Raw genomic sequence first — 24,729 nt, 5'->3', positions numbered from 1 at the left:
GATTGGTTTTCACACATATGTAACTGTTGTACTGTCCCCATAGCTATGTTATTAAAATTCAGGCACTTAGCAACTGGCATGTGTTTATGACAAACGCACTGTCCCAAGATCATGTGATCACCATTTGTAACCCTCCTAGCTGACTTCCAACAAGCAAAATCAATGGAGAAAGCCAGATCAGCTTAATGACTGCACAATTCATTTAACAACTGCATTAATTCAAATAACAACTGTGGCAAAAAAAGTCATAAAATGAGACACAACTTACTTAACAGCTGCCTTGTTTAGCAATGAAAATTTGGGGCTCAATTGTGGTCGCAAGTGGAGGATTACTTATATAGGGTGACCCTGAAGGAATTGCCTGATTCATGAACTTTCTTCAGGTTCCTGATAGGGCCCCTTGTTAAAGGACTCTTCAGCTTCAATCATGTAAAGCAGGGGTATCAAACTCATGGACCACGGGCCAGATATGTCATGTGCTGGCCCCGCCCCGCCCGATTTAACAAAGGGGGGAGGAAGGTCTCAATGTGTCACGTGATGCCATCCTGATGATGGGGGTTTGACACCCCTGATGTAAAGCGTAGGGTTAAAAAATGGCATGTTGAATTCACCTGCCATTTTGTTATTTACTGAAGGTACTTAAAGTATGCAAGGACCGTGGTGTTAAAGGAAGGCTTTTGGAAAGGTATTTTTGAAATATATTGTTATGAACTTACAATATTGCCTATAATTATGAACAAACATTTTGATCTATGTATAGAATGACCAAGGTTTAATTGCCTTTTCTTAAAAAGTGATCTTTGTGGTAGCATTACAAAATACTTTGTATTAGTTTTTGTGGCCTGTGCAACAGAGAACATCTATAGCTAAATTAATTATCTCTCTCTATTTCTCTCTCTTCATAAACAAGAGACTCTCACAGAATTAATATAACAAAAGAGAGCCAGTTTGCTTTAGTGGTTGAGACACCCAGCTAGAAACCTGGAGATCAGAAGTTCAAGTCCTGCTTCAGTCATGAAAGCCAGCTGGGTAAGTTTGGTTCAATCACTCTCTCAGCCAAATTCATATACGCCATATTAAAATTTAAATGAATTAAATTGCTATTTGCTTGGATACTCAGAATCTTACCTGAACTCATCATAATCAATCATGTAAGTGTTCTGAGGATCAGCGGCTGCAAAAATCTGTTTAATCTCTCTTGACCGAGGCTCTCCTATAACTTTCAATTTGTTCAGGATTACATTGATATTGGCCATAGCATACTAGAAAAAAAAAGAGGGAGGTTCAAGGTTGATTTTGTTGTATCCTTTAACCTAATACTATATAGTGCAACTGAATTCTAATGACACCAAGTTATTTTTTCCTTATGACATATATCCATTGAATTACATTCCAAATTACTACTTTTTAAGAATGCCAGGATTTACTTCAGAATCATTTGCCAATATACTGGCAGACTGCACATGTACTCTCCCAGTTTTCTTATATGGAAAGTCAGCAGTTTCAATCTGTATCTCACCACTGCTCCGGGGTTTTAGCATTGATAATAGCATTAATGGAGAGCCAATTTAGTGGCGAGGTTAAGGCATCAGGCTAGAAAATGGAAGAGTATTGGTTCTAATCCTGCCTTAGGCATGAAATCAGCTGGGTAATTTTGGGCCAGCGACTCCTGTCAATACTAGAAAGGAGGCAATGACAAACCACTTCAAAAAATTCTTTTCCAGGAAAATTACAAGGACTAGTTACTAGGAATCAAAAACCATCTTGAAGCCCTGCCTCCCAAAGTATTAGGGAGAAGGTATTTTAGAAACTTAGTATTTTTATCTCTTGGCTTGTTCTGTGATGATTTAAGACAGCAAAACATATCCAGGTAATATTACCTTGAAAGCAAGACAATTTGTCAGATTGTTAATATGAAACTTTCATTGCTAGAGTGCAAAAAACAAAAACCAGAAGTTAAAGAACTAAAGAGAACAAACAGCTTGCACAGAACTTGGACTTATCCAATGATGCCAGTTCTGGATGTCAAGTACAATTTCACCATATGGTGAAGAAACTATGAAACCACGTTATGATATAATTTATCTTTAGATTTTAAATTTAAGAAATTAGACTAATCTTTGTAAGACTTGTACTTGCTTTACTCTGCTCTCCTTAATGATATTCAATATTTTCCTACTGAAAATATCAATAGTTTCCAGTGAAGAAAATCTAAAAACATTCATTGTGCATTAATACTAATAATTGGCAAAAACAAATAGTAATGGTTTTAAAAAATGAGATACCATTTTGTCCTGCATCTAATTTGCATTCAAGACAAAAGTTAAGACACATCAGATCTATGGTGTTAGGCAACAATTGTAGCATGATCTCCAATATGTTTAAAATGGATATGAATTTTAGTATTGCTTATTTTCACTTGTATATATTTGCACAATGGCATTGTAAATTCTTTTCTAATTTGAGAAAATGTTATCACAACATATGGCTATTAAAATATGTCCATTTCAATAGAATACATCAAGTAGCTATATGCATCTAATATAAATAATATATACCGTATTTATCGGCGTATAACACGCACCGGCGTATAACACGCATCCCCCATTTTAACACAAAAATTTGAGTAAAAATTTTTTTCATTAAAAATAAATGACTTGGAAGCTCGGAACTTAATGTTGGATTAAAATTTATAACATTAGAACATGAATTATAACATTAACTCCTCTTAAAAGGCAAATATGAAATGAAAAAACACCTCTTTGAGCAAAAAGTTATTTCCATTTTCTTCCTTATATAATATTTTCTGTTTCAACATAAAGTGCCTTCCTTCCTTCCCTCCCTCCCATCCCTTTCTTTATGTTTTCTTCATGCTTTCTTTTCTTTTTCCTCTGCTCTTTTTAAATCCCCCCCCCTTCTTCTCCTCCTCTACATTTAGGTTGGATTAGTTTGTACAACGGTCATCAAACTTCTGAAGTAAAAATAAATAAATAAATCATATTTAAGAAGAAGAAGAAAAAGGAAGACGTTTTTAGTTAAGTCAAACGTTTTAATAAAAGTTTCATCTTTTAAGATTTGTCCAACACATCCAATTGTAACCTTAACAGTAAAGAATATCACCCCAGCTGCTAAAGGTTCAACCAGTCTGAGAACCATTGAAAAGACAACAGTGCAAAATCCAAAAGACACAACTTCCTCACCGCCATTGCTTTGGTACCAAATCTTTGAGGAAGGGGCTCCAGAAAGAAGGAGGAGGAGGAGGAGGAGGAGGAGGAGGAGGAGGAGGAGGAGGAGGGAACCAAAGAGAGGCTTTTACCGAGTCTGCGCCCCACAGCCAGGACCGTCCTTGCGCCTCCAGCCGCGTTTCTTCCCCGCAAAGCCCTTCGGGCAACCCGAGAGTTCCGCTTGACGCCAGAAGGGCTTTGCAGGAAGAAACGCGGCGTTTCTTCCTGCAAAGCCCTTCTGGCGTCAAGCGGAACTCTCGGGTTGCCCGAAGGGCTTTGCAGGAAGAAACGCGGCGTTTCTTCCTGCAAAGCCCTTCTGGCGTCAAGCGGAACTCTCGGGTTGCCCGAATGGCTTTGCAGGAAGAAACGCGGCTGGAGGCGCCAGGACGGTCCTGGCTGTGGGGCGCAGACTCGGTAAAAGCTCTTTTTGGTTCCCTCCTCCTCCCCCTCCTTCCACAGTCTGTGTGACGCTGCCGCCAGGCTGAGATCGGCGTATAACACGCAGGCAGGGTTTAAGCTTCCAATTTTAGTTTTAAAACTGCGTGTTATACGCCGATAAATACGGTAATACTGTTTAGTTTCTGGATTAAAAGCAAAAAAAAAATCCTTACAATTCTGCCAAATTTTTCATCAGGCTAGTGTTATCTTTTCATTGTTTAGCTGTTCTTTATCCAATAGGCTTTACATGAATACTGTAGCAAACAAGCAGTCATAACAATTATCAAATATTCTGAGGGATTTTGTTTGCTTAGCTTTTTAGCTCCTTTGAATTTTGTATAGGAAAATAAACTGGTACAACACAGGCCTTATCAATAGTTCCCTTTTTGTTACTATTATTATTCCTTTCTTAAAACAAAGGTAGGATTAGAACATTATAAAAAATTAGTGTGTAAACTTCAGTCATCAGGCACAAAATAAGGTCTATGGCATTTACTAAACTCACAATGTAGCATTAATTACTCATAGAACTTTTTTTTTTACAAAATCAAACAGTGATGGCTGTTTTCATCTTCAACATATAAACAAAGATCTTCAGAGCCACCCTTATTTAGGCAAGATAATAAAATCACATATGCCTCCAAAGACAAATAAGGATTAGCAAATATAGCTTGCCTCATTTGCATGCTTCTCCATGTAGTTGAAAGCATATTCATCAGCATCCACCAAAAGAAGGACGTGGCCATGGAAACACACTTTGGCTCCAACAAATAGGTCCTTAGCTGTGTAGTATTCAGATGGCTCACTTTTATAAAGCTCTTGCCCAGGCTTTTTAATGCGACTTCTTTCCAAGAATTTCCCACCAATTACTCCTATAATGAGAAAACCATATTAGATCTTTTGAATGTAAGTCATACATGAAAATAAAACAAGGCTCATATATTTCACTCACTCATATTGAATTTTCCATAGCCAATCAATAACATAACAATCATTAACATTCATTTCCTCCTTGCCCCAGATTTCTTGTTATATTCATGATATTAATATAATCAAACAACATTCCTCTTTTATTTCACCACAGTGATCAAACTCACAATTTTTAGAAGTTTTCATGAGCAACTGAGAATCATACCATCCCTTTGGGAGAAACTAGGATTACAGCAGACTGGATTCAAATTAGGAAAACATTAACTCAAATTATTTGAATTTTATTTTATAATTTTATTGCAATGTAAAAAGATAGAAATCAATACACATATCCAATAATATAAGTTATAATATAAGATGACATCTAAACAAAAATAAAATAAAAAGAATAAAATAAGAAATGGAAAATTCTTATTAAATTTAATAACAATGTGTCAGATTATACATTCTATATATGTGTTTGTAAGATATTATAAAATCTATGACAATAAAAAGCATTGTGTCATTTTTTAATAAGTAGAAAAACACCCTTTTCAAAAATGAATGTTACAGATTTCTTGAATCCAACCTTTGATAGCTGGGATAATATATTTCCAGTCATTGAATATAATTCTCTTGACTATTTCTATGCCTGATATACTGTATTATTCAGAGTATAAGACACACTGGAGTATAAAAGGCACCAAGGTTTTGAAGAGGCAATTTAAAAAAAAAAAAATTTTTTTTTGCACTCTGCAAACCTCCCCAAAATGGCCCATTTTCGCGAAAATGGGCCCATCCCCCCTCCAAAAGGCAAGAATAGTCTTTAGGGGGCTTGCAGAGAGTTCCTGGGGGGTGCCCCCCCCCAAATGAGCAAAAAGTGGCCTGTTTTTCACTCATTTCTGCCTTCCCCAGCCCCCAGGAGCTCTCTGAAAGCACACTGCAAGGCTCCTAAAGGCTCTGCACGGCCATTTTGGTGAAGGGGCGGAGTTTCAGGAGGCCAAAAATGCTGTATTCAGTGTATAAGATGCGCCCAGATTTTCAGCCTCTTTTTTGAGGGAAATGGGGGCGTCTTATATTCTGAAAAATACAGTAATCAATATTCCCTCCCCCCATTGTCAGATGATTTTGAAATAAATGATGTAATATAACTGCTACATCTTTAACTTGAAAACATTTACCTATATATCTACTTACATATGATAAAATATCATTCCCCCCAAATTACCAAAACAGATCTGACCAAATAATAAGAGCTCACATACCACCAAAACATTCCTATTTATAAGAGAGTGTCCACACTTATGCAACCATATTATTGTAAGTTTTTTTGTTTTTAATCCACCCCCCTCTCCAAACATTTTCAGTTTGTTTTTCAATTACATCGTATGGCTTACATGTTATATTAAAGGTGGAAAAAATCTGAAGTGATTTATCTTGGTCTAATTTTTTTTTACATCTCAAAACTGACATTTTAACAGGGATGTGTAGATTTTATATTCACTGTAACAACTGTGGGATTCAGATAACAAAGACAACAAGGATTGCAGGGATTGGTTTTGCTAAGTAATGCACTAATGCCTCACTTAGTGACAGAAATTCAGTCCTAATCACAGTTGTAAGTAAAGGACAATCTCTATCCTCTTCATTATCAGAGTTGCTTGTAACGGAATTATTATCTTACCTGTATTTCTTTGAGGAGGTTCAAACACTGATATTGTGTCATCACTTAGAAAATAAGAAATAATGAACTTCCGATCCTTAGCGATGGGATCAGAAGTAATATGTTGTGCAAGGAACCGCAAAATATTGCTTTCAAGGCCTTGTCTGAAAAAGCAGAAGAAAAGATTTTCAAAATTGTTTCATTTTCTCTTTACCTGGAGAAACAGATAATTTCAATTTGTAAAATTTGTAAAATTTGTAAAATAACACAGTCAGGATTTATATTAATTCAATGTTGGCCCTCCAAAACTGCTGTGAGAAGTACATTGCAGCATACTAAAATTAGTGCTCGTCAGAGTTTATGGACAGTTACTGTGTTTCCCCGAAATTACAACATGTCCTGATAATAAGGCCATGTCATATTTTCCTGTGGGCAAAAATATACAACCTCCCCCATAATAAGCCCCCTGGACAACCCCCCCCTCCAGCCAGGCAGAGTGCCACTCACCAACCTAGCGATATCCTGAAGGCGCAAAGCCACAGGAGCTGGGGGAGGGGGGCAAAGGCGCTCACATTGCTTGACGTCTTTGGGATACCGCTAAGTTGATAGGTGGCACTGTGCCCAGCTGGAGTGGGGGGTGCCAGGCAGCTGGTAATGCCCCTTTCCACTCACTGACCCAGTAATATCCCAAAGATGCTAAGCCACATGACGCTTTGCCTGGCTGGAAAGAGAGGTTGCGTGAGCACTTGTTCTGCCTTCAGCTCACGTGCCTCCCTGCCTCACCATGCTCAACTCTCCCTGCAGGACTGGGCCTGGGTGCCACCGCCGCCACCACCCTGCTGCTGCTGCCGCCATGGTCCGAGCATAACCTGCTTCCAAACTCTGGAGATCCACTGCCAGTCTTCCGGCAGCGGCCACTCTGGGACTACACTCTATGGTTGTGGGCTGGCTGTTGGAAGGTCTTCCGGCAGCCAGCCCACATCCATAGAGTGTAGTCCCAGAGCCGCCGCTGCCAGAAGACTCGGCAGCGGATCTCCGGAGTTTGGAAGCCAGTTATATTTGGAGAATGGCGGCAGCAGCAGCGGGGCCGCGGCAGTGGTGGTGCCCTGACCCAGCCCTGCAGGGAGAGCTGGGTATGGTGAGGCAGGAAGGCACGCAAGCTGGAGGCAGAACAAGTGCTCGCGCAACCTCTCTTTCCAGTCAGGCAGAGCGCCATGCGGCTTAGCGCCTTTGGGATATTACTGAGTCAGTGAGTGGTGCTCTACCCGCCTGGAAAGGGGAGTTACTGGGCAGCTGCTCATGAGCATGGTCACCTCATGGCAGCTTTGTTGCGCTGCTGCGACAGCGCAACACAGCCGTTTGCCCAAGGCTGCGCCCGGCTCTTCGGGCGCCTGCTCGCAAGAGACCAGCCACCCAGCAACCCCAAACCAATAACCCCCCCCAATAATAAGGCCCAAGCAAAATTTGGAGGGGGTCAAAAGAAAATAAGACCCTCTTTTATTTTCGGGGAAACACGGTACATAATATAAATATATTTGAAAAAAGGAGTTTGATCGCTCAAAAAATATTCCTAGGAAGTTTTGGGGAGATGATCATGAATGATACTGATTTGTAATTGTCCTCTGTAAGGAAAAAATTCAAATCTGTGGGGAAATTCCATAGCAAGGATTTCTCCATTAATTCACAAAATTTACCCATGCAGTATATAATGATCCAGATGTCCTAATTCCAAAAATTGCTTTGTAAATCCCAGACTACATTGCAAAATAGAGCATGATATAGGACTGTGATGGCAAGCCTATGGCATGCGTGCCACAGGTGACACATGGAGCTATTTTTGAGGGCATGTGAAGTGTTGCCCTGTCAGCTCCATCGCACATGAGCACACTGCCCAGCTGATTTAGGCCTTCATTTTCAGACGTTTTTCGCCCTCTGGGCAACCCGGAAGTCCATTTCCAAACTTCCGGTTTGCATGTTGGGCTGTTTTTAGCCCTCCGGAGACTTCTGGACGGTGAAAAACAGCCCAACATGCAAACCAGAAGTCAGAAAAAGACCGTTGGCTTACCTGAACGGTCGTTCTCGGGGCACTGCGAGGAGAATCCAAATGCTGGGTTAACACAGCCTATCTGCCCTTGGACTGAGTGATGTTTTTGTTGACCACGCCTCCCTTTGCCTCTGCATGCTCAGTTCGAAAACGAAGGAAACCGTCCTGTAATCAGTTACAGTCAATACAGTCACATCATTCAATATAATAAACACCCGGGTGGGTTTGGACTCTCCTCGCAGTGCCCCGAGAACGACCGTTCAGGTAAGCCAACGGTCTTTCTCCAGTGCACTGCTCGGAGAGTCCAAATGCTGGGACATGCCCAAGCTATTGAGTCCCAGGGTGGGGAAGCGCCGCAGCCTCTGGCATTTCAGCCACTCTTTGTAATATTCTTCTGTCAAAAGAGGCTTCGGCTGAGGCAAAGGTGTCAATCTTATAGTTTTTAATAAAGGCCGTGGGGGAAGCCCAAGTGGCCGCTCTACAAATGTCTAGAATAGAGGACTGGGTTGCCCAGGCTGCAGACGTTGCTGCGCTCCTAGTGGACTGTGCGGTGACCCGTCTCGGAGCCGCTTTGCCCTGGTGTTCATATGCCAGCTTGATGCAAGCGCGTAGCCAACGTTCCACAGTGTGAGAGGAGACCTTGTGGCCAAGGGACGCAGGGAGGAAGGAGACAAAGAACGCCTCTGACCGGCGGAAGTCTTTTGTCCTCTTTACATACGTTCGCACGGCTCATCTCACGTCCAGCTTGTGCCACTCACGCTCCTTAGGGTGAGAAGGATGGGGACAGAAGTTGGGCAAAATAAGCTCTTGAGACCTGTGAAACAGAGAGTTAATTTTCGGAGCAAATGACGGATCAAGCCTCAAAATTACTCTGTCCGGGTGAACTACGCACAAATCCTCCCTGACAGAGAGCGCAGCCAGCTCGGATACCCTGCGAGCGGATGTAATGGCCACCAGGAAAGCAGTTTTGATGGTAAGGTGGCGCAGACTGGTCTTTCTCAAAGGCTCAAATGGGGCTTTGGTCAGGGCCTTAAGCACAAATGGAAGGTCCCAAGACGGATACCGGTGAACAGCTGGAGGGCTGATGTTTGCTGCTCCCTTGAGAAAGCTCTTGATCTGAGGAAGTTGACTCAGAGAGCGAGAGGAGCCCTTTGCCAGGATGGTAGACAGCGCTGCAACCTGGTGTCTGAGGGTGCTGACCGCAAGGCCTTTATCCAGACCCTCCTGCAAAAAGTCTATAGGGTCTGAGGGATCGAGGCTGAAGAGGCCTCTATGTCTCTAGTCATGCACCACTGAGAGAATGCGGCCCAGGTGGCATCGTAGATTCTAGTAGTAGAAGGCCTCCTGGACGCTTGAATTGTTCGAATGACCTGGTCAGAGAACTTCTGCTTCCTCAGGAGCTCCCCTTCAAGTGCCAAATGGCTAGCTGTAGCCACTGGGGTTCTGGATGGGTGATGGCCCCTTGGCTGAGGGCAATTTGGTCCCAAGGGATTCTCCACGGTCTCTGAACTGAGAGACTGACCAGGTCTGCGTACCAGGGCCTTCTGGGCCAGAAGGGAGCCACCAGAATGAGGTCTGCCTTTTCGGCCAGGAGCTTGTTCACCACCTGAGGAATGAGCGGAAGTGGAAGGAAGGCATACAGAAGTCCCTGAGGCCACACTGACCTCAGTGCGTTTGTTCCCTCCGCCTGGGGCGAGTGGTAGCGACTGAAGAAGCGTGGGAGCTGTGTGTTGTTGTGTGTAGCAAACAGGTCTACCTGAGGCTTGCCGAATCTCCTCACGATCTGTTGGAACAGGTCCGGGTGCAGGCGCCACTCCGAGTGGTCGATGCGTTGGCGACTCAGCCAGTCTGCTTCCCGGTTGCTTACGCCGGAGATGTGATCTGCACTGAGAGAAGCCAGATGACGTTCCGCCCACCTGCCCAGCGCTTCCACCTCGAGCATGAGGGCTTTTGATCGAGTGCCCCCTTGCCGGTTTATATGCGCTTTTGTCGCTACATTGTCTGTCATCAACAGTACATGAGCCCCTTTTACTAGAGCGGAGAACTTTCTCAGCGCGAGGCGAGCTGCCCTCAGTTCCAGCCAATTGATGCTGTGGGCGGCCTCCCTCTGAGTCCATCGGCCTTGGGCTAGGTGGCCCTGACAGTGGGCGCCCCACCCCAGGAGACTGGCATCCGTGGTGACAACTAGTCTTTCCGGCTCCTTGAACAAGCAGCCCTTCTTGACCGCCTTGGACCTCCACCATGCCAGAGACCGGATCACCTTTCGTGGGAGCCGAACCCGCCTGTGTGAGTCGCTGGCCTTGGCCCTCTGCATTGGCAGCAGGAACCACTGCAGCTCCCTGGCGTGAAGTCGAGCCCAGGGCACCACCCTCAGGCACGATATCATTATTCCCAGGAGCTGGGACAGCTGAATGATTGGTACCGACCTGGCAAGGCTGCAGTGCTTCATTCTGCGTCTCAGGTTGGACAGCCGGTCTGGAGAAAGAAATATCTGGCAGGAGGTGGAGTTGATGACCGCACCCAGGTGCTGTATACAGGTGGATGGCCGGAACTGGCTCTTCTCCATGTTGACAGAGAAGCCATGGTGGTGGAGGGTCTGCACAGTTAGAGAAACATCGCGGTGTGCCTGCTTGGTGGTGAGAGAATGAATGATTATATCGTCCAAATAACATTCCAGACGAACCGGATGATTGCGGAGGTGAGCCGCTAGCACTGCCAGAATTTTGGTGAATGTTCTGGGCGCAGATGATAGCCCGAAGGGAAGAGCCCTGTATTGGAAATGCTTCCCTTCCGAACAGAACCTCAGGAACCGCCTGTGGGCCACATGGATGGGGACATGCAGGTAGGCCTCTTTGAGATCTATTGATGTCAATAGGTCCCCCTCCCTCACACAGTCCAGGATGGAATGGAGTGACTGCATCTTGAACCTCTTGTAAGCCAGATGCTGGTTTAGGCTCTTGAGGTCCAAGATGGCCCTCCACCCCCCTGAACTCTTGGGCACAAGGAAGAGGATAGAATAAAAGCCCTTCCCCTGCTGATCCCTGGGGACTGGCTCTATCGCCTCTATCTCTAAGAGATGGCGGATTTCTGCTCTCATGCGCTCCCTCTTCTCCAGGTTCCTGGGGGTAGGACAGTGAATAAACTTTCTCTGGGGAAAGGTTAGAAAGTCCAGGACAAGGCCCCTCCGAATGGTGTTGAGGACCCACTTGTCCGATGTTATCTCCTCCCACCTGTCGGCGTACAGCCATAGCCGACCCCCGATGGGGGGATCCCTGCGACCGTCACTTTCCTTTACGAAAAGGACGGGAGCCACAGCTGTTGTTTCCTCCTCCTCAGAATGTTCTCCGAAAGGAAGACTGGGATTGGTTGGCACAAGCACCGAAGGGTCTGTCTTGGTGCCTATCCCCCCCTGCCTGAAAGGGTCTCTGGTAGGAGGAAGGGAGAGAAGATTGCCCTGCTTCCTGACTCCTGTAAGGTCTCTTACGAAAGGACCCCGCCCCTTTCCGGTCACCCCTCTTAAAGGTTGCAGGAAGGATCTTGCGTTTGTCCTTGGTTTCAGTGACAAACTTGTCCAGGGCCTCTCCAAACAGAAGGCCTCCTTTAAATGGGGCCGATGCCAGCTTCCACTTGGCCTTCATTTCGGCCTGCCAATGCCTGAGCCATAAGAGGCGGCAGGAGGTGATATTGGAAGCGAGAGCCCTGGATGAAAATTTCGCTGCTGTCAAGGTGGCATCCGCCGAATACTCGACAGCGGTAATAATCTTGGTTAGTTCATGGCGCCATCTAGATTTCCTGGGTGGTGGTCTAGACCTGAGTTGGCGCAGCCAGAATAAGGTGGCCCTGATAAAGAAGGAGGCAGAGGTGGATGCCTTGATGGCCCAGGCAGACGCCAAGTGTGTTTTATGACACGCCTTTTCTGACCTCTTATCTTCTGCCTTTAGTCCCTCTAGGAGTTCCGCTGGCAAGTTTGAGTTGGAAGTTAGAGACACAACTGGGGCATCTACTTCCGGGAATTTCAGGATTTCTTCCATTTTCCCCTCCAGGGCATACAGTGCTCTGTCCCCCCCCCCCCACTGGGATTGGTTAGGGTGCCTGGCTGTAGCCACTGGTGCTGCACAGCGTCCATAAAGAGGTCAGGCACAGGAATAACCTCGGGGATTTCTACTGTTTCTTTGAATAAGCCATGCTTATGATCCCTGGATGTGGAAGCTTGAGAGGTCTCAGGCCTGGAAGTGGGGCCTAACTCTGTAGCCGTCCTGGCCTTATGCAAGATTGATTTGAATAATGACGGCTGAAACAGGCCAGTGAATTTAGGCTTGTCAGGGGTAGGGTTTTCGCCTTCAGAAAGCACGAAAATTTCCCCTTCTTCCTGCTCAGAACTTGAAAGCCCAGAGTGAGATGGGCTGGAAGATGGGGAGGAGGATACAGGCTCCTTGGAAGTGGAGGCCTTAGGCTTGCGCTTTTCCTTTGGGGCCTTGCCCTTGCGAGAGCCCCTGTGCTTAATGCCTTCAGCTATCCCTTGGGAAATGGCTAAAGAAATTACCTCCCTCATTTCATCAGAAAGAGCAGGGCTTTTTCCCCTTTTCAGTTTCTGCTTACTGGGCGTGCGATGGCTAGGCCTGCCTGAGCTGGATTCACCCTTCCCACACAGGGAATCCTGGATAGAATCTCGTTCCTCTCCAATGGAGGAGCTAGGGGAGTCGGGGTACCCCCAAGACGCTTCAGGAGACGGATCCCTGGACCTATAGTTATCCCCAGACAAGAATTCACTGTCCCCGGGGGATTGGGCCTCACGATCAGGGGAAGCTGACTCCCTGCTGCGATGGTCTGGGCTAGGTTCTGGCTGATGGGGCCTTGAAACCTCCCTGGGATCCACTGTGGCTCTTGGTGAAGACCTTTCAAGTGAGCCCTTGTGCCCTTTGCCTTTCTTTATAGAGGGATCCAGCTTACTGCGTTTGCTGGAGGGCCCTGCCTGTTCCCCTAAGGCCTCCCTGCATTCCTCAGCCATTTCAGGTCCCCACGAGGCCTGGAAGATAGCTGGAGCTGGGACGGGCACGCGCTGGCCGTTGAGGTCCAAATGCGCTCGCAGAATCTTCAGGAGGGAAGGGCCGCCTGGGGGTCGGATTCCTTCCTCTCACCACCTTCGGTTCCCCGAGACTTAGCTTCCTCTCAGGAGGGAGAGACTAGCTGGATCCCCAGGCTAGTCCCCAGCCTCCTCGCGGCGTTCTGCGGTCACTGAGGGCTGGCTGTGGCTCCGCTTGGGCTGTCCGGCTCTTCGTTTCTCCTGCCTCTCACTAGCAGTCGGAATGAATTTCTCCGCTCCTCGCACGATCTGCGCTCTGCCGCTCTCCACAGCGAGTCGGAGCGATCCAAAATGGCGGGGGGTGCGCGCGCAGCCGCTTCCCGCTCTTTCTAGCCTCACAGCCCAGAAAAGCGCGCGAAGGCTCTAGCCGTCACCGCTGTTGCCGGGCAGAATGGAGCAGATGAGGGATCCCTAGCAATCCGGCCTGCCGGCTTCAGAGCCTTCCCAGAGCCTTCTCTGGGGCTTCTTTTCACCTGGAACGCCCCTGTCCTGGCTAGGAACTTCGCTTACCCCACTAGCTGCTCCTGCCGCTCGCCAGCCTCCGCTGTGCGAGCCTTTTCCGATCCTCTGTAGCGCTTGCGACCAGCAGCAGCAGAGAAGCCTGGTAGCCCTTTTTTAAAGCGACAGAAACCTCAATGGAGGCAATTTGACAGTTCTTGTGGTAGCTGTAATTTTTTCTATCTGAGAGTTTAAACGTGGTCCAAAGTGGGAAACTTTTTCCAGCCTATCTGACCTTAGACTGGAGCTCTCCCAAAACAGTCCTAACGGGCGGACTGAGTTTTCGAACTGAGCATGCAGAGGCAAAGGGAGGCGTGGTCAACAAAAACATCACTCAGTCCAAGGGCAGATAGGCTGTGTTAACCCAGCATTTGGACTCTCCGAGCAGTGCACTGGAGAATGGGCCGTTTCTGTCCTCCAAGAGGCCTCGGGGGGGAGGGAGGCCATTTTCACCCTCCTCAGGCTCCAAGAAAGCTGTGCGCACCTGCACGGGGCAGCAGGGGTGGTGGTGGTCATCACATGCGCATGTGCAAAGGGCATGGTGTGGGGGGCATTGCTATGGAGGTGGGCACATGAGTGAGCGCTATAGCGCACGCACTTGTGCTTTTGGCATTCGAGGTGAAAAAGGTTTGCCATCACTGATATAGGATATATAAATGATTACGGAGTAGAGGCCAGGAAGGATAAGTGGACTATGGTGGTTCTTAGAATTTTCTTATACATATTTGAAATTAATGAAAATATATTAGGAGATCAATATTAGATCAAAACTTTGTTAATAGGATTTGTTGTCTACCAGACAGAAAATATGCCTGCTACAATTGTCCATTTGTTTTGACATTATGAAAAAAAATGACTATCTCTTCCTGTCTCTCATTCAAATGGAGAAAAAAGGTTCTGAGTAACACTTTTATTCAGATACCTGTCTTTTTCCATGAATTTCTTGAAGTCCTTTTGGGGAGGTTTAGGAAGTAAGCTAAGGCAAGAGCAAAGAGAGTCTTCTTCAGATCCAAAACCACTATATGGAGGAATAACTCTTTCTATTTTCAAAGAAGGTGCTGTCTTGTATGGAACTGGAGTAAAATCCTCTGTGAAACGCAAGTAGCAAATCAACATATTTCACATTAGTTCCTGAATATTAGTGCTTACATTTTATATATACCACACATCTATTAAAATAAAATAACTTTCAATTTTTTTTAAAAAAAGTCATGTTATGTTTTAAGAATAAGACATTTCTCTAAACAGGAATTTTTGTAAAGTTTTTTTCCCTGCATATCACCATTGATAGTTCCCTTTGTTTCCTGTACGTTTACATAGTCAGTAAAATGAGCACTATGAGGCAGTATATAAATCTAAGTGCTATTGCTATTTTTAATAGATAGGAAAAGCATATACATTACCAATAATAACTATATATTATTCTAGAAGATGGAACCTTATTCACATCATTACATTCAGATTTAGTCTTTTTAAATATAAATACAGATCACTAAAGTTTACCTGTAATAATTTCATAATTACATTTTAAGTACATTACATTTACATGGGTAAATGTAATGTTCTCACTGAGCATTTATTCTTACTGAGCTCAACTAAATTACAGTTAATAAAAGAGAATATTTGTAGGTCAGGGTTGAAATGAAGGATCCTTGGTGCTCTTTGAGCTTGATTGTTTTCTTGCAGATGTTTTATTCCCAAACTAGGTAACATCATCAGGGCTAGTACGATAATGTTACCTAGCTTGGGTAATGAAACGTCTGTAAGAAAACAATCAAGCTCTAAGAGCACCAAGGACCCATACATTATAACTATACATTTATGAAATGTTACTGGGAGTCAGGCAGTATTGCTGCTAACAGTACTACTATCATACTTATAATAATCTCTGTATTATATGAAACACTAGAAACAACCTATGAATTGACCCCCCTCCCTTAGAGAAGGATTAAGAGAGAAAATTATGACATATGCAGAATTATCAGTAGAAAGACAATTGTCTTCATTGAATGTAATGCCCCCAAAAGATCTGGCACCTATAATAAAGGATGTAAATAAAACCCTTGCAAAGATTAAAATAACATGTATCAAACAGACCAATCAGTGTCTACAGTATAGCAGTGGTGATTATAGAAAAATTGAATATCAATTTTCAAAACCAAAAGCAGAATCATATGCAATCCCAAAATGGAAGAGCAGATTGGAGATCAAAATAAAGAAATTAAGATAAGATGTAAGTAATTTAAAGAATATGAAAGAGCAAAACCTGAAAAAGATAAGGAAAAAGATAAGCCTAATAAAAAAAACATTCTCTTAGCACAAGAAAAGTAGAAGAAATCAATTAGAAATCAAAAAGCAGCAAATAACAATAATAGTGGGGAATACTGATGGATAGATCGTACAATTTAAATAAAATCACCTATTTCAATCAGACCAGAAATGATTCTACCGAAGTATAAATGGCAACAGAAATTCTGAAAATAGAAAACCAAATAAAAAGGAAACAATTGTTTTAGAAAGACATATGGAAAACTCAAAATGAATGCAAGATGGATAAAAGAATTTGAAAATGAATTTACTACAAATCAAATGGAAGAGCCAATAATATGAACAGAAATTGTTCAAATAAAATCAAATAAAAATGATTAAAAATTACATAACTCCTGGAAATTATCAATTCCATAGCTTTTGGCTCAAATAGTGGACAAGCTTACATCCAACTATAGCTAAACGGCCTAATGAACTATTCTAATAATTGGCTAATCCTAATTTGATTTAAAAAAAACAGTGAAAGAAACTACAGGCCAACAACATACCAAGAAACTACAGGCCAACAACATGTTTGCCAACAATGTTGAAATTACTCACCAGCATGATAGCAGGTAAAATGCAAGGTTACTTAGAAGAAAATAACATCCTTTCAATATAAAAGAAAAGAAATAAAAGGAAAAGCAGAGATGCAAAAGATCAAATTCTGAGTGATAAAATGGTTTTGGAGAATTGCAAAACACAAAAAGCAAATTTTCATATGGTTTGAATTGATTATAAAAAGGCATTTGATTGAGGGGAGGAGCCAATGTCTCGACAATACGTGTGGTCTCGACAGTCCGAGACCACCGTTGACACTTTTGCCACTGGACGGTCCAGTTGGACCATCGCAAAGTCCCTGATTGACCCAAGGGAAGTGCTTCAAGCCGGCGGCAAACAGGCAGCCATAGGCTGACGAAGTCAGAGATGGCTCTGGAAGGAAGGAAGTGAAATTGAGTCCATCTGGTGAGGTTTTTTTTTCTATTCTGAGAAAAATTGCCCAAAGAAACTTTTTTTAAAGATAAATTAATCCTTTAAGTAAAAGAATAAAGTAGCGAATTTAATTTTTATTGGACTGCCTTGGAAAGTTTTTGTTTTTTTCTTTGTAATGATATTTTGTGGATTGAAGTGACCATAATGTTTCCTGTTTCTCCTCTTAAAGTGAACGGATTGATATTTTTTCCCCTCTATTCTTTGTCACCTTATTTTTTGGCTTGAACTAAAACCTTCTTTTTTATTTTAACAATTCTTCCTACCATTTGTTATTAAATTCCATTAAAGACAATTAAGACCTTTGTTTTCCATAAGCTTGAGACAAGTATGAAAAAGTGGAATCTGCCACTCGGAAGTCAGAGTCTGGAGTTTTTTTTAAAACAATGTATCTTTTGTTCTTTCCTCTTTGATCTCACTGACTTTGTAACTGAAGGGTTTGCAACTTGCTTACAAAATCTGATAAAGAGCCAAGGGCACGAATTGTTTTCGCAGGTGCCTTTGGAAAATATTTTGGCAAGGGAAGGAAAAGGAAAGAAAAAGATAGAATCCTTCTTCTTTGAAGAGTACAAAAGAATTTGTGCTTAAGTCAACTTTATATATATATATATATATATATATATATATATATATATATATATATATATATATATATATATATATATATATACACACACACACACACATATATATATATATATATATATATATATATATATATATATATATATATATATATATATATATATATGTATGTCTCTAGTTGTTCGGGTTTTCTCCCGCGTAGAATTGGAGATGTCTTGGCGACGTTTGTCTTGGCGGGGCAAGTAGTGCATGGGATTTCATATACTCCTTGATTTTCTAATTCAATTTTGTCTTTGGTTTTTCTTAGGATGGTGGATATTTTCCGGTCTGTGCAGAATGCTGTCTTGATGTTGTGTTTGCGGAGGATTTTGCTGATTTTGTCTGTGGTGCCTTTTATGTATGGGAGGAGGGCTTTTCCATTTTCTTGTTCTCTGTCCTGGACTTTAGTGGGGGTTTCTTTTTGGATTAGGTTGGTGATCTTATTTCTTTGGAATCCATTGGATGTCAGTACGTTGGTGAGAGTGTGTAGTTCTCCCCGCCACATACATCGGACAGACCAACAGAAGAATAAGTGCACGCATTGAAGAACACAAAAATGCAATCAAAAAAGAAGAACCAACTTCTTCCCTGGTCCAACACCTCAAAGCCACAGGACATAAAATTGACTTCAATAAGACAAGAACCATCGCCAAGGCCGAACACTTCAACAACCGTATAATCAGGGAAGCAATCGAAATAGAAAAACACCCACATAGCATGAACAGGCGAGACGACACCTCCCGCCTGCCAGCCCTTTGGAAACCCGCCCTCATTAACAAACGAATCCCAAACATGAAGAATGAGACCAGGCCCACACTCACAATAGCCACACAGAATACTACCAAAAAACATCCACAAAGAAAACAACCAAAAACACAAACTGATGAGGAGGCACGACCCAGAACCAGAAGCCAGACTGCTAAAGCACAATCAGCCTCTTCAAAACCCCTCCTACCCTCACAGGAAACACAACCCCCCAAACAATCAGAACAGAACACCCCTCCACCAAATAATGACACACTTCCACCTAATCAAGACACACCCAAGCCCCCATTCAATCAGTTTTAATCCCCTACTGGCAGTTAAAACTTAATACCCTACTGGCAGTTAAAAATTTAATCCCCTACCAGCAGTTATAAGGAACAAACAGCCCAGATCCCACACTACTCCTGGAAACACCAAACCTGAAGTAGTCAGCAGCAGCCTGAAGATGACGAATGTGACTTCATCGAAACGTCTCCAAGACATCTCCAATTCTACGCGGGAGAAAACCCGAACAACTAGAGACCTACATACTAACACACGCGAAAACCTCAGAAAACATATATATATATACTTAAAGTCACAACCCCTGGTATGCCCAAGTATGGGAGGAAGGTCACACTTCCACTCTCTGTCATTAGGCTCGTCACAAGAGACCATCCAGACAGAAACCCAATATTTTTTACTGTTGCCTTTTTTGTTACATTTGTTATATTTATGCTGATAAATATATATATATGGCTAGCTGATGAGAGCTAAATAGCTTGAAATAGATCTATACTAGTCTCCCTTTATTTATTTATCAGCACAAATACACAAATGTAACAAAGGCAACAGTAAAAATATTGGGTTTCTTTCTGGATGGTCTCTTGTGACGAGCCGAAGGACAGAGAATGGAAGTAGTAATCTTCCTCCCATATTTGGGCATACCGGGGGTTGTAACTCTAAATAGATACCTTTCACCCCGGCACAGCTGATAAAGAGTCGAACTCTGTGGCTTAGTGGTTAACACATCTGCCTAAGATGCAAGACAGCACAGGTTCGATTCCCAGTAAGGGTATGGCTAGCTGATGAGAGCTAAATAGCTTGAAATAGATCTATACTAGTCTCCCTTTATTTATTTATCAGCACAAATACACACATATATATTTATATAAACACATACGTACATACATACATACACATATATATATTATATATATATATACACACACAGAGACACACACACACACATACATACATACACACACAAAAGAGGCTTGGAAGGCTAGAGTGGCAGTGGCTATCAGATTCCTTTTTTCTTTTTCTCTCCTTTTTTTGGGAAAAATGGATCAATATGCAGATGGGGTAATCTTGAAATTTCAAAATATCCTGGCTGGAATTCAAAATATATTGGAAAGATTTGGGAGATTTGAGAAGAAGTTGGATATACTATTGTTTCTCACAGCAAAAGATGATGGGGTTGGAACCCCAAAAATTAAAGAAGAGAATGAAAATATAGAAGATAAAGATAAGACAATAGATGAACTTATTAATGGAGCAAACATGGGTGAAAGTGGAAAGATGGGAAGATGGAAAATTGAATTTGACAATTTGGAGCTTTATCCCAGATTTCAAGATACAGGAGGGAAAAAAAGGGTGATAATGATGGAGTTAAGAAGAGAAACCTTTTCAGAAATAAGTCTGACAACCAAAGACAAGTTAATTTCAATAACAATTCAAGGGCAACAAGATTATCTGAGAGATATTTCAAGCAATAAAGTGCGGAGAGAAGTTTATAAAAACTTTATAAAGGAGTTAAAAAGAGAATTGACACAACAACTGGCAAGAGAGATAAGACTGTTTTGCCACTGGAAAGATACAGGTTGATAATGAAAGTTAATGATAAAAAAATAATTAATTTTTGGTGATTAATAAGTAGGAATTTTAGTATTTTGTAGATTGTTTTAGATTGTTGTTAAATGTTTATTCATTAACATATAATTAACTATGATAACAATAATGATATGATAATTTTAACTAGTAAAAGTAACTTGGATATACAGTAAATTGTAAATTGGGACTTGGGGAAAAGACCTATAAATTTTATTAATATTTTTTTGTTTAGATCTTGTTATAAAGGTGTAATTTCTTTTGGGTCTGATGAGAGGAGATGTGATATAAAAAGTAAATAATTTTTAGCTAACTACAACAATAACAAGGAAATGTTAATGGATAATGTTTAATGATATATACATTTTTTGTATTGGTAAAAGCAGATTGGATACAAGCTTTAAATAGTGAATTGGGGGGAAAGAGGGGGGGAATGCTTAGATATCTTATTAATTGATTTTTTTTCAGAATATGTTATAAAGGTGTAATGTTATTGGAGGTTTATTGAAATTGCGAATGAATGCCAGTAGGTGGTTGTGTCTTTAAATACAAATGATTTCAGATAAAAGCATGTTTAAAAAATTGTAGTTAAATGAGAATTTTGGTAATATTGATAGTAAAATAGATTAAGATTTTTGATTTAAAATGTACAATCCAATATGAACGAAGTATAAGAAATGATTGTGGAAAAAAAGCACGAAATGTATTTGTAACCAATCAACACACTTTCTACAAGATATAATGAAGGATTATTCTTTTTTTGTGTTTTTGTTCAATTAAAACAAAACTTTAAAAAAAGGTATTTGATTGATTACTATATAGGATTATCAAATGTTTGCAAACAAGTGGTGCCAATAGAAACATTAGAATGTCTGTATAAAAAATAATGAAGCAGTGGAAGGCAGAACTGGTGATTGGAAATGAAAAATATGAGTTTATCATTAGGAAAGGCATCTTCCAGGGTGACTCAATATTACCCTTATTATTTGTCATTGCTGCGATCCCACTTTCAGTGATCTTGGAAAAAAAACCCACGAATCTTGAATACAAATCAGCAAAAAGTTCTAATAAAATCTCACATCTGCTTTAGATGGATGATCTGAAGTTTTATGGAAAATTACAAATTGAAATCAAACCATTAGGAGCCATCAGGATGAAACCTACAAGTATCTGGGCACTCTATAATTGAGTAACATCAAGTGTGGGTAAATTAAAAATATCCAAAGAGTTAGAAAAGATTGAATATAAAACTTAGTACCCAGTACAAAAGAAGTACATTGTGTGGTTTGGTCAAATAAAGAGAATAAATCACAAACAAATGAGTGGATTGAAAGGAAGGAGAGGGCTAAAAAAATTGTGATTACCATAGAGCTGATGAAGACTGAGAGAGGTTAAAAACCTGACAAAAGACAATGCATGAATCAGTAAATGAACATAGTGAAAGAAAGAATAGCTTCCCAAGATTGAAAGATGTGACATTATACTGAACAGGATTGATATAAATTAAATTTAGTTAAGAGCTCTTTTTCCCCCTCTTATCTCCTGACTTCAATTTCTTTTGCTTACTGCTTTTTATTTTCTCTGCATTATGTTGTTTATACAGGGGAATAACATAATAACATATTCCAAACAATAAATGGGATATGTTCCTTGAGAACAAAAACCTTTCTAATGTGCAGTTATCTAGTTCCCGAATCTGAATTTCACGATTTGCATAACAAATAGATTGCCGATTAAGATTTTCCTTGCATTCCAACAGTGCCACCTAGTGCACTTCTTGAAGATGGGCTAACAGGAATTACATTTAGATGGTTCTTCCAAGAGAACCATTGTAAAAATGGAAAGCCAGTTCTTCTACTTCCGTTGCACCAACAACTGCAGATCACAAGAAGCTCAGCTTGAAACTGAAAGCTGAAAGCAATACATTATGTTGATCTCTCAAATGTATTTATTTTACTCATTTACTTGAGTATTTTTGCTGCTCTAGTCTGCAGATTCTAATAAATAACAAGCAACTGTTTCTGTTGCTTTTCTCATTCTCTCAGAAGCACTGCTGCAGGGCAGGATGTGAAAATAAATCTTTCTCACAAGCAACCATGCATTCTTTTCAGCTGGTGAGTGTCCAGTAGAAATCATAAAACACAGAGATGATCAGGCTCAAACAAATAGCTTATTCTTACAGATAATAATGTTCAATGCAGCAGGCTATTTAAATTCACATTTAACTCTCCAAGAGAAATTATTTCAAACTTAAAGGACTTGAACTTAGATTTTGCAAGGGCTGTTGTTTCTCTAATAGAGTTCCCATGACCAAGTTTTATTACAATCTGATATAATCTGATATTCAGAAACCAGTTTGTCTAACATTGAATAAAGAAGGCTGGTTAATTCTTACTTCACCTGAAGAGTAAAGTAATAAGAGTCAAAATTCAAGTCCATGTTTGGAGAAGAACACTCATTACCTAAAACTGTTTTTGGAAGCTGCATTTATTTACCTATTCAATTAAAGCACTCATGGGGAGAGCTGGTCATCCTATTGGAGTGGGCAGGACAACTCTTTATTTTTGAACGTATTTGCAAGTTTCAGTATTAAATTGTGTGATATGCGTACTGCAAATCTTCAATCATAAAAAAATATTAAAAACTTTGCACAGTAACTTATTTCAATGGACTGCTCCTAAGGAGATTTAGGGGCCACAAAGAGCCTATGGGTTGCCCATGGACCTAAAGCAGACATGTAAAATACAAGGCCCATAGGCCTCATGTGGCCTGCAAAGTGGTTAGATCTGGCCTGTGGGGCTGCCTGGAGACAGCGAGCAGCAGGGGTCCCCCGCCTCTACCCCACCCCACCCCAGCCCAGCCTAGCAGGTGGCAAGCCCGTGGGGGCTGGAATTCAGGGTGGCCCACTGGGCTAGATCTAAGGCCTGGGTGGGCTACCACAAAGTTCAGGTAGATCAGCGCGAGGGCAGCAGCAGCTATCAGTGTCTCTGCTACCTCAATGGTTTGCTCGCCATTGCGGCCTTGCAGTCCACCCCCGCTTGGGAAAACTATGCCCAGCAGCAGCTCTGCCACCCCTTCTCCCTCCCTCCCGTCATCTCTTTCTGGACACACAAGGAGGGAAGGAGGGAGGGAGGAAGGAAGAAGATTGGAATGATAGGGACGGAAGGTCTGAGGGAAATCCTGCCTTAGCGCTTGGCCACCAGCAGCCCTGCTGCCCTTTTGCCATCCCCTTGCCCCCTTCTCCTGATCTCTCTCGTGGTCTCCCATTCCATCGCTGAGGATGCTTTGCTTACAAAGCTGGGTCTCCTTGCATGGAGAGGGAGTGGGCGTCCCTCTGACTTACGCACTTTGCTAGCCTGCACCCATCATGAGCAACCTGGCCAAGGAGAGAGAGCACAGCAGCAGCAACCTCAAGGTGGAGTTAAGTGCGGCTGGGCACCCCCTCAGGGAAGCAAGGTGGGGCTGGTCTGCTGGGTCCCAGTGCCCCAGTAGCTTAAGGCCCAAGCTGGGCACTTCCCTCCACTGCACAGAGCGCTGTGCAGCCCAGCTGCCTTCCAGGGGTCCTTTGTGTGGCAGTGAGAGTGACGACGAGGCTCCTTCAGTAAACAAGGTTTTGATGCTCACTCTGGTCTCCCCTTCCTCCACTGGAGACCTCCAGATCTCCCCTCCCAGTCTTGACTGGACCCCCACAGGAGGCACAGGACAATGCTGCTGCATGTGGAAGCGTGGAGGGAAGCTCTCCTCCCCCGCCACCTCCTCTTGCTCTCCAGAGATCTGTCAAGGAAGAAGTTGGACTGGGAGGAAATTGCTTCCTGCAAACTTTCTCCTCTGTGCTTCTACAAGCAGTAGTATTGTCCTCTGCCTCCTGCTTTGCTGGGAGAGGGCACTGGACAGGAAAATGCCAACGATGTCTGGGATTGGGATAAGAACATTTTTTTTAGCGTGGTGTGTGTGTGTTTGTGTGTGTGCGTGAGTGTGTGCAGGTGTCTGCGCATGCACACACACACACACACACACACCATTCCAAGCTTTTATCCACATCTGAGCTTGCAAACTGCCAATCATGCCTGGGCTTGTGGAAAAGGCCTCTCCTTTCTCTGTGGATAAAAGTCCCCAAATGTAAAATGCAGGAGGGGGGGTGTATGTGTGAGCACGCACGCATGCACTTGGCTGCCAGCAGTTTAGGGAGGCAAGGAGCTTGTAGGGCACCAAACTGACCCCACGTTGAGTTAGCCAGTACAACTTGTTGCATCCCAACCTAGCCATCCCTGGTCAGCGAGGAAGTTGAGCCCAGCCATGCCCACCTAGTTGCGGC

At 42.6% G+C, this 24,729-nt stretch overlaps 1 protein-coding gene across 3 annotated transcripts in view; it reads right to left on the bottom strand.

Moving 5' to 3' along the window:
- EFHC2 (EF-hand domain containing 2) overlaps positions 1-24,729 on the bottom strand; it is a 99,274-nt gene that overhangs the window by 48,983 nt on the left and 25,562 nt on the right. For all 3 annotated transcript variants that reach the window (XR_015697534.1, XR_015697533.1, XM_014054286.2), the window contains exons 8-11: positions 14,782-14,947; positions 6,256-6,398; positions 4,338-4,534; positions 1,129-1,262 (exon numbers count right to left, since the gene is read on the bottom strand). Coding sequence is in view for 1 of the 3 variants with exons in the window: in XM_014054286.2 (XP_013909761.2) it covers positions 1,129-1,262; positions 4,338-4,534; positions 6,256-6,398; positions 14,782-14,947 (640 nt within the window). In the remaining 2 variants the exon portion in view is untranslated. The remainder of the gene's footprint in view (positions 1-1,128; positions 1,263-4,337; positions 4,535-6,255; positions 6,399-14,781; positions 14,948-24,729) is intronic.

This window comes from Thamnophis sirtalis, unplaced genomic scaffold (genome assembly GCF_051295495.1).
Source record: "Thamnophis sirtalis isolate CommonGarterSnake01/CBP01778 unplaced genomic scaffold, rThaSir2_p1.2 scaffold_8, whole genome shotgun sequence".
Taxonomy (NCBI): domain Eukaryota; kingdom Metazoa; phylum Chordata; class Lepidosauria; order Squamata; family Natricidae; genus Thamnophis; species Thamnophis sirtalis.
This window is presented reverse-complemented; position numbering and strand designations above follow the sequence as displayed.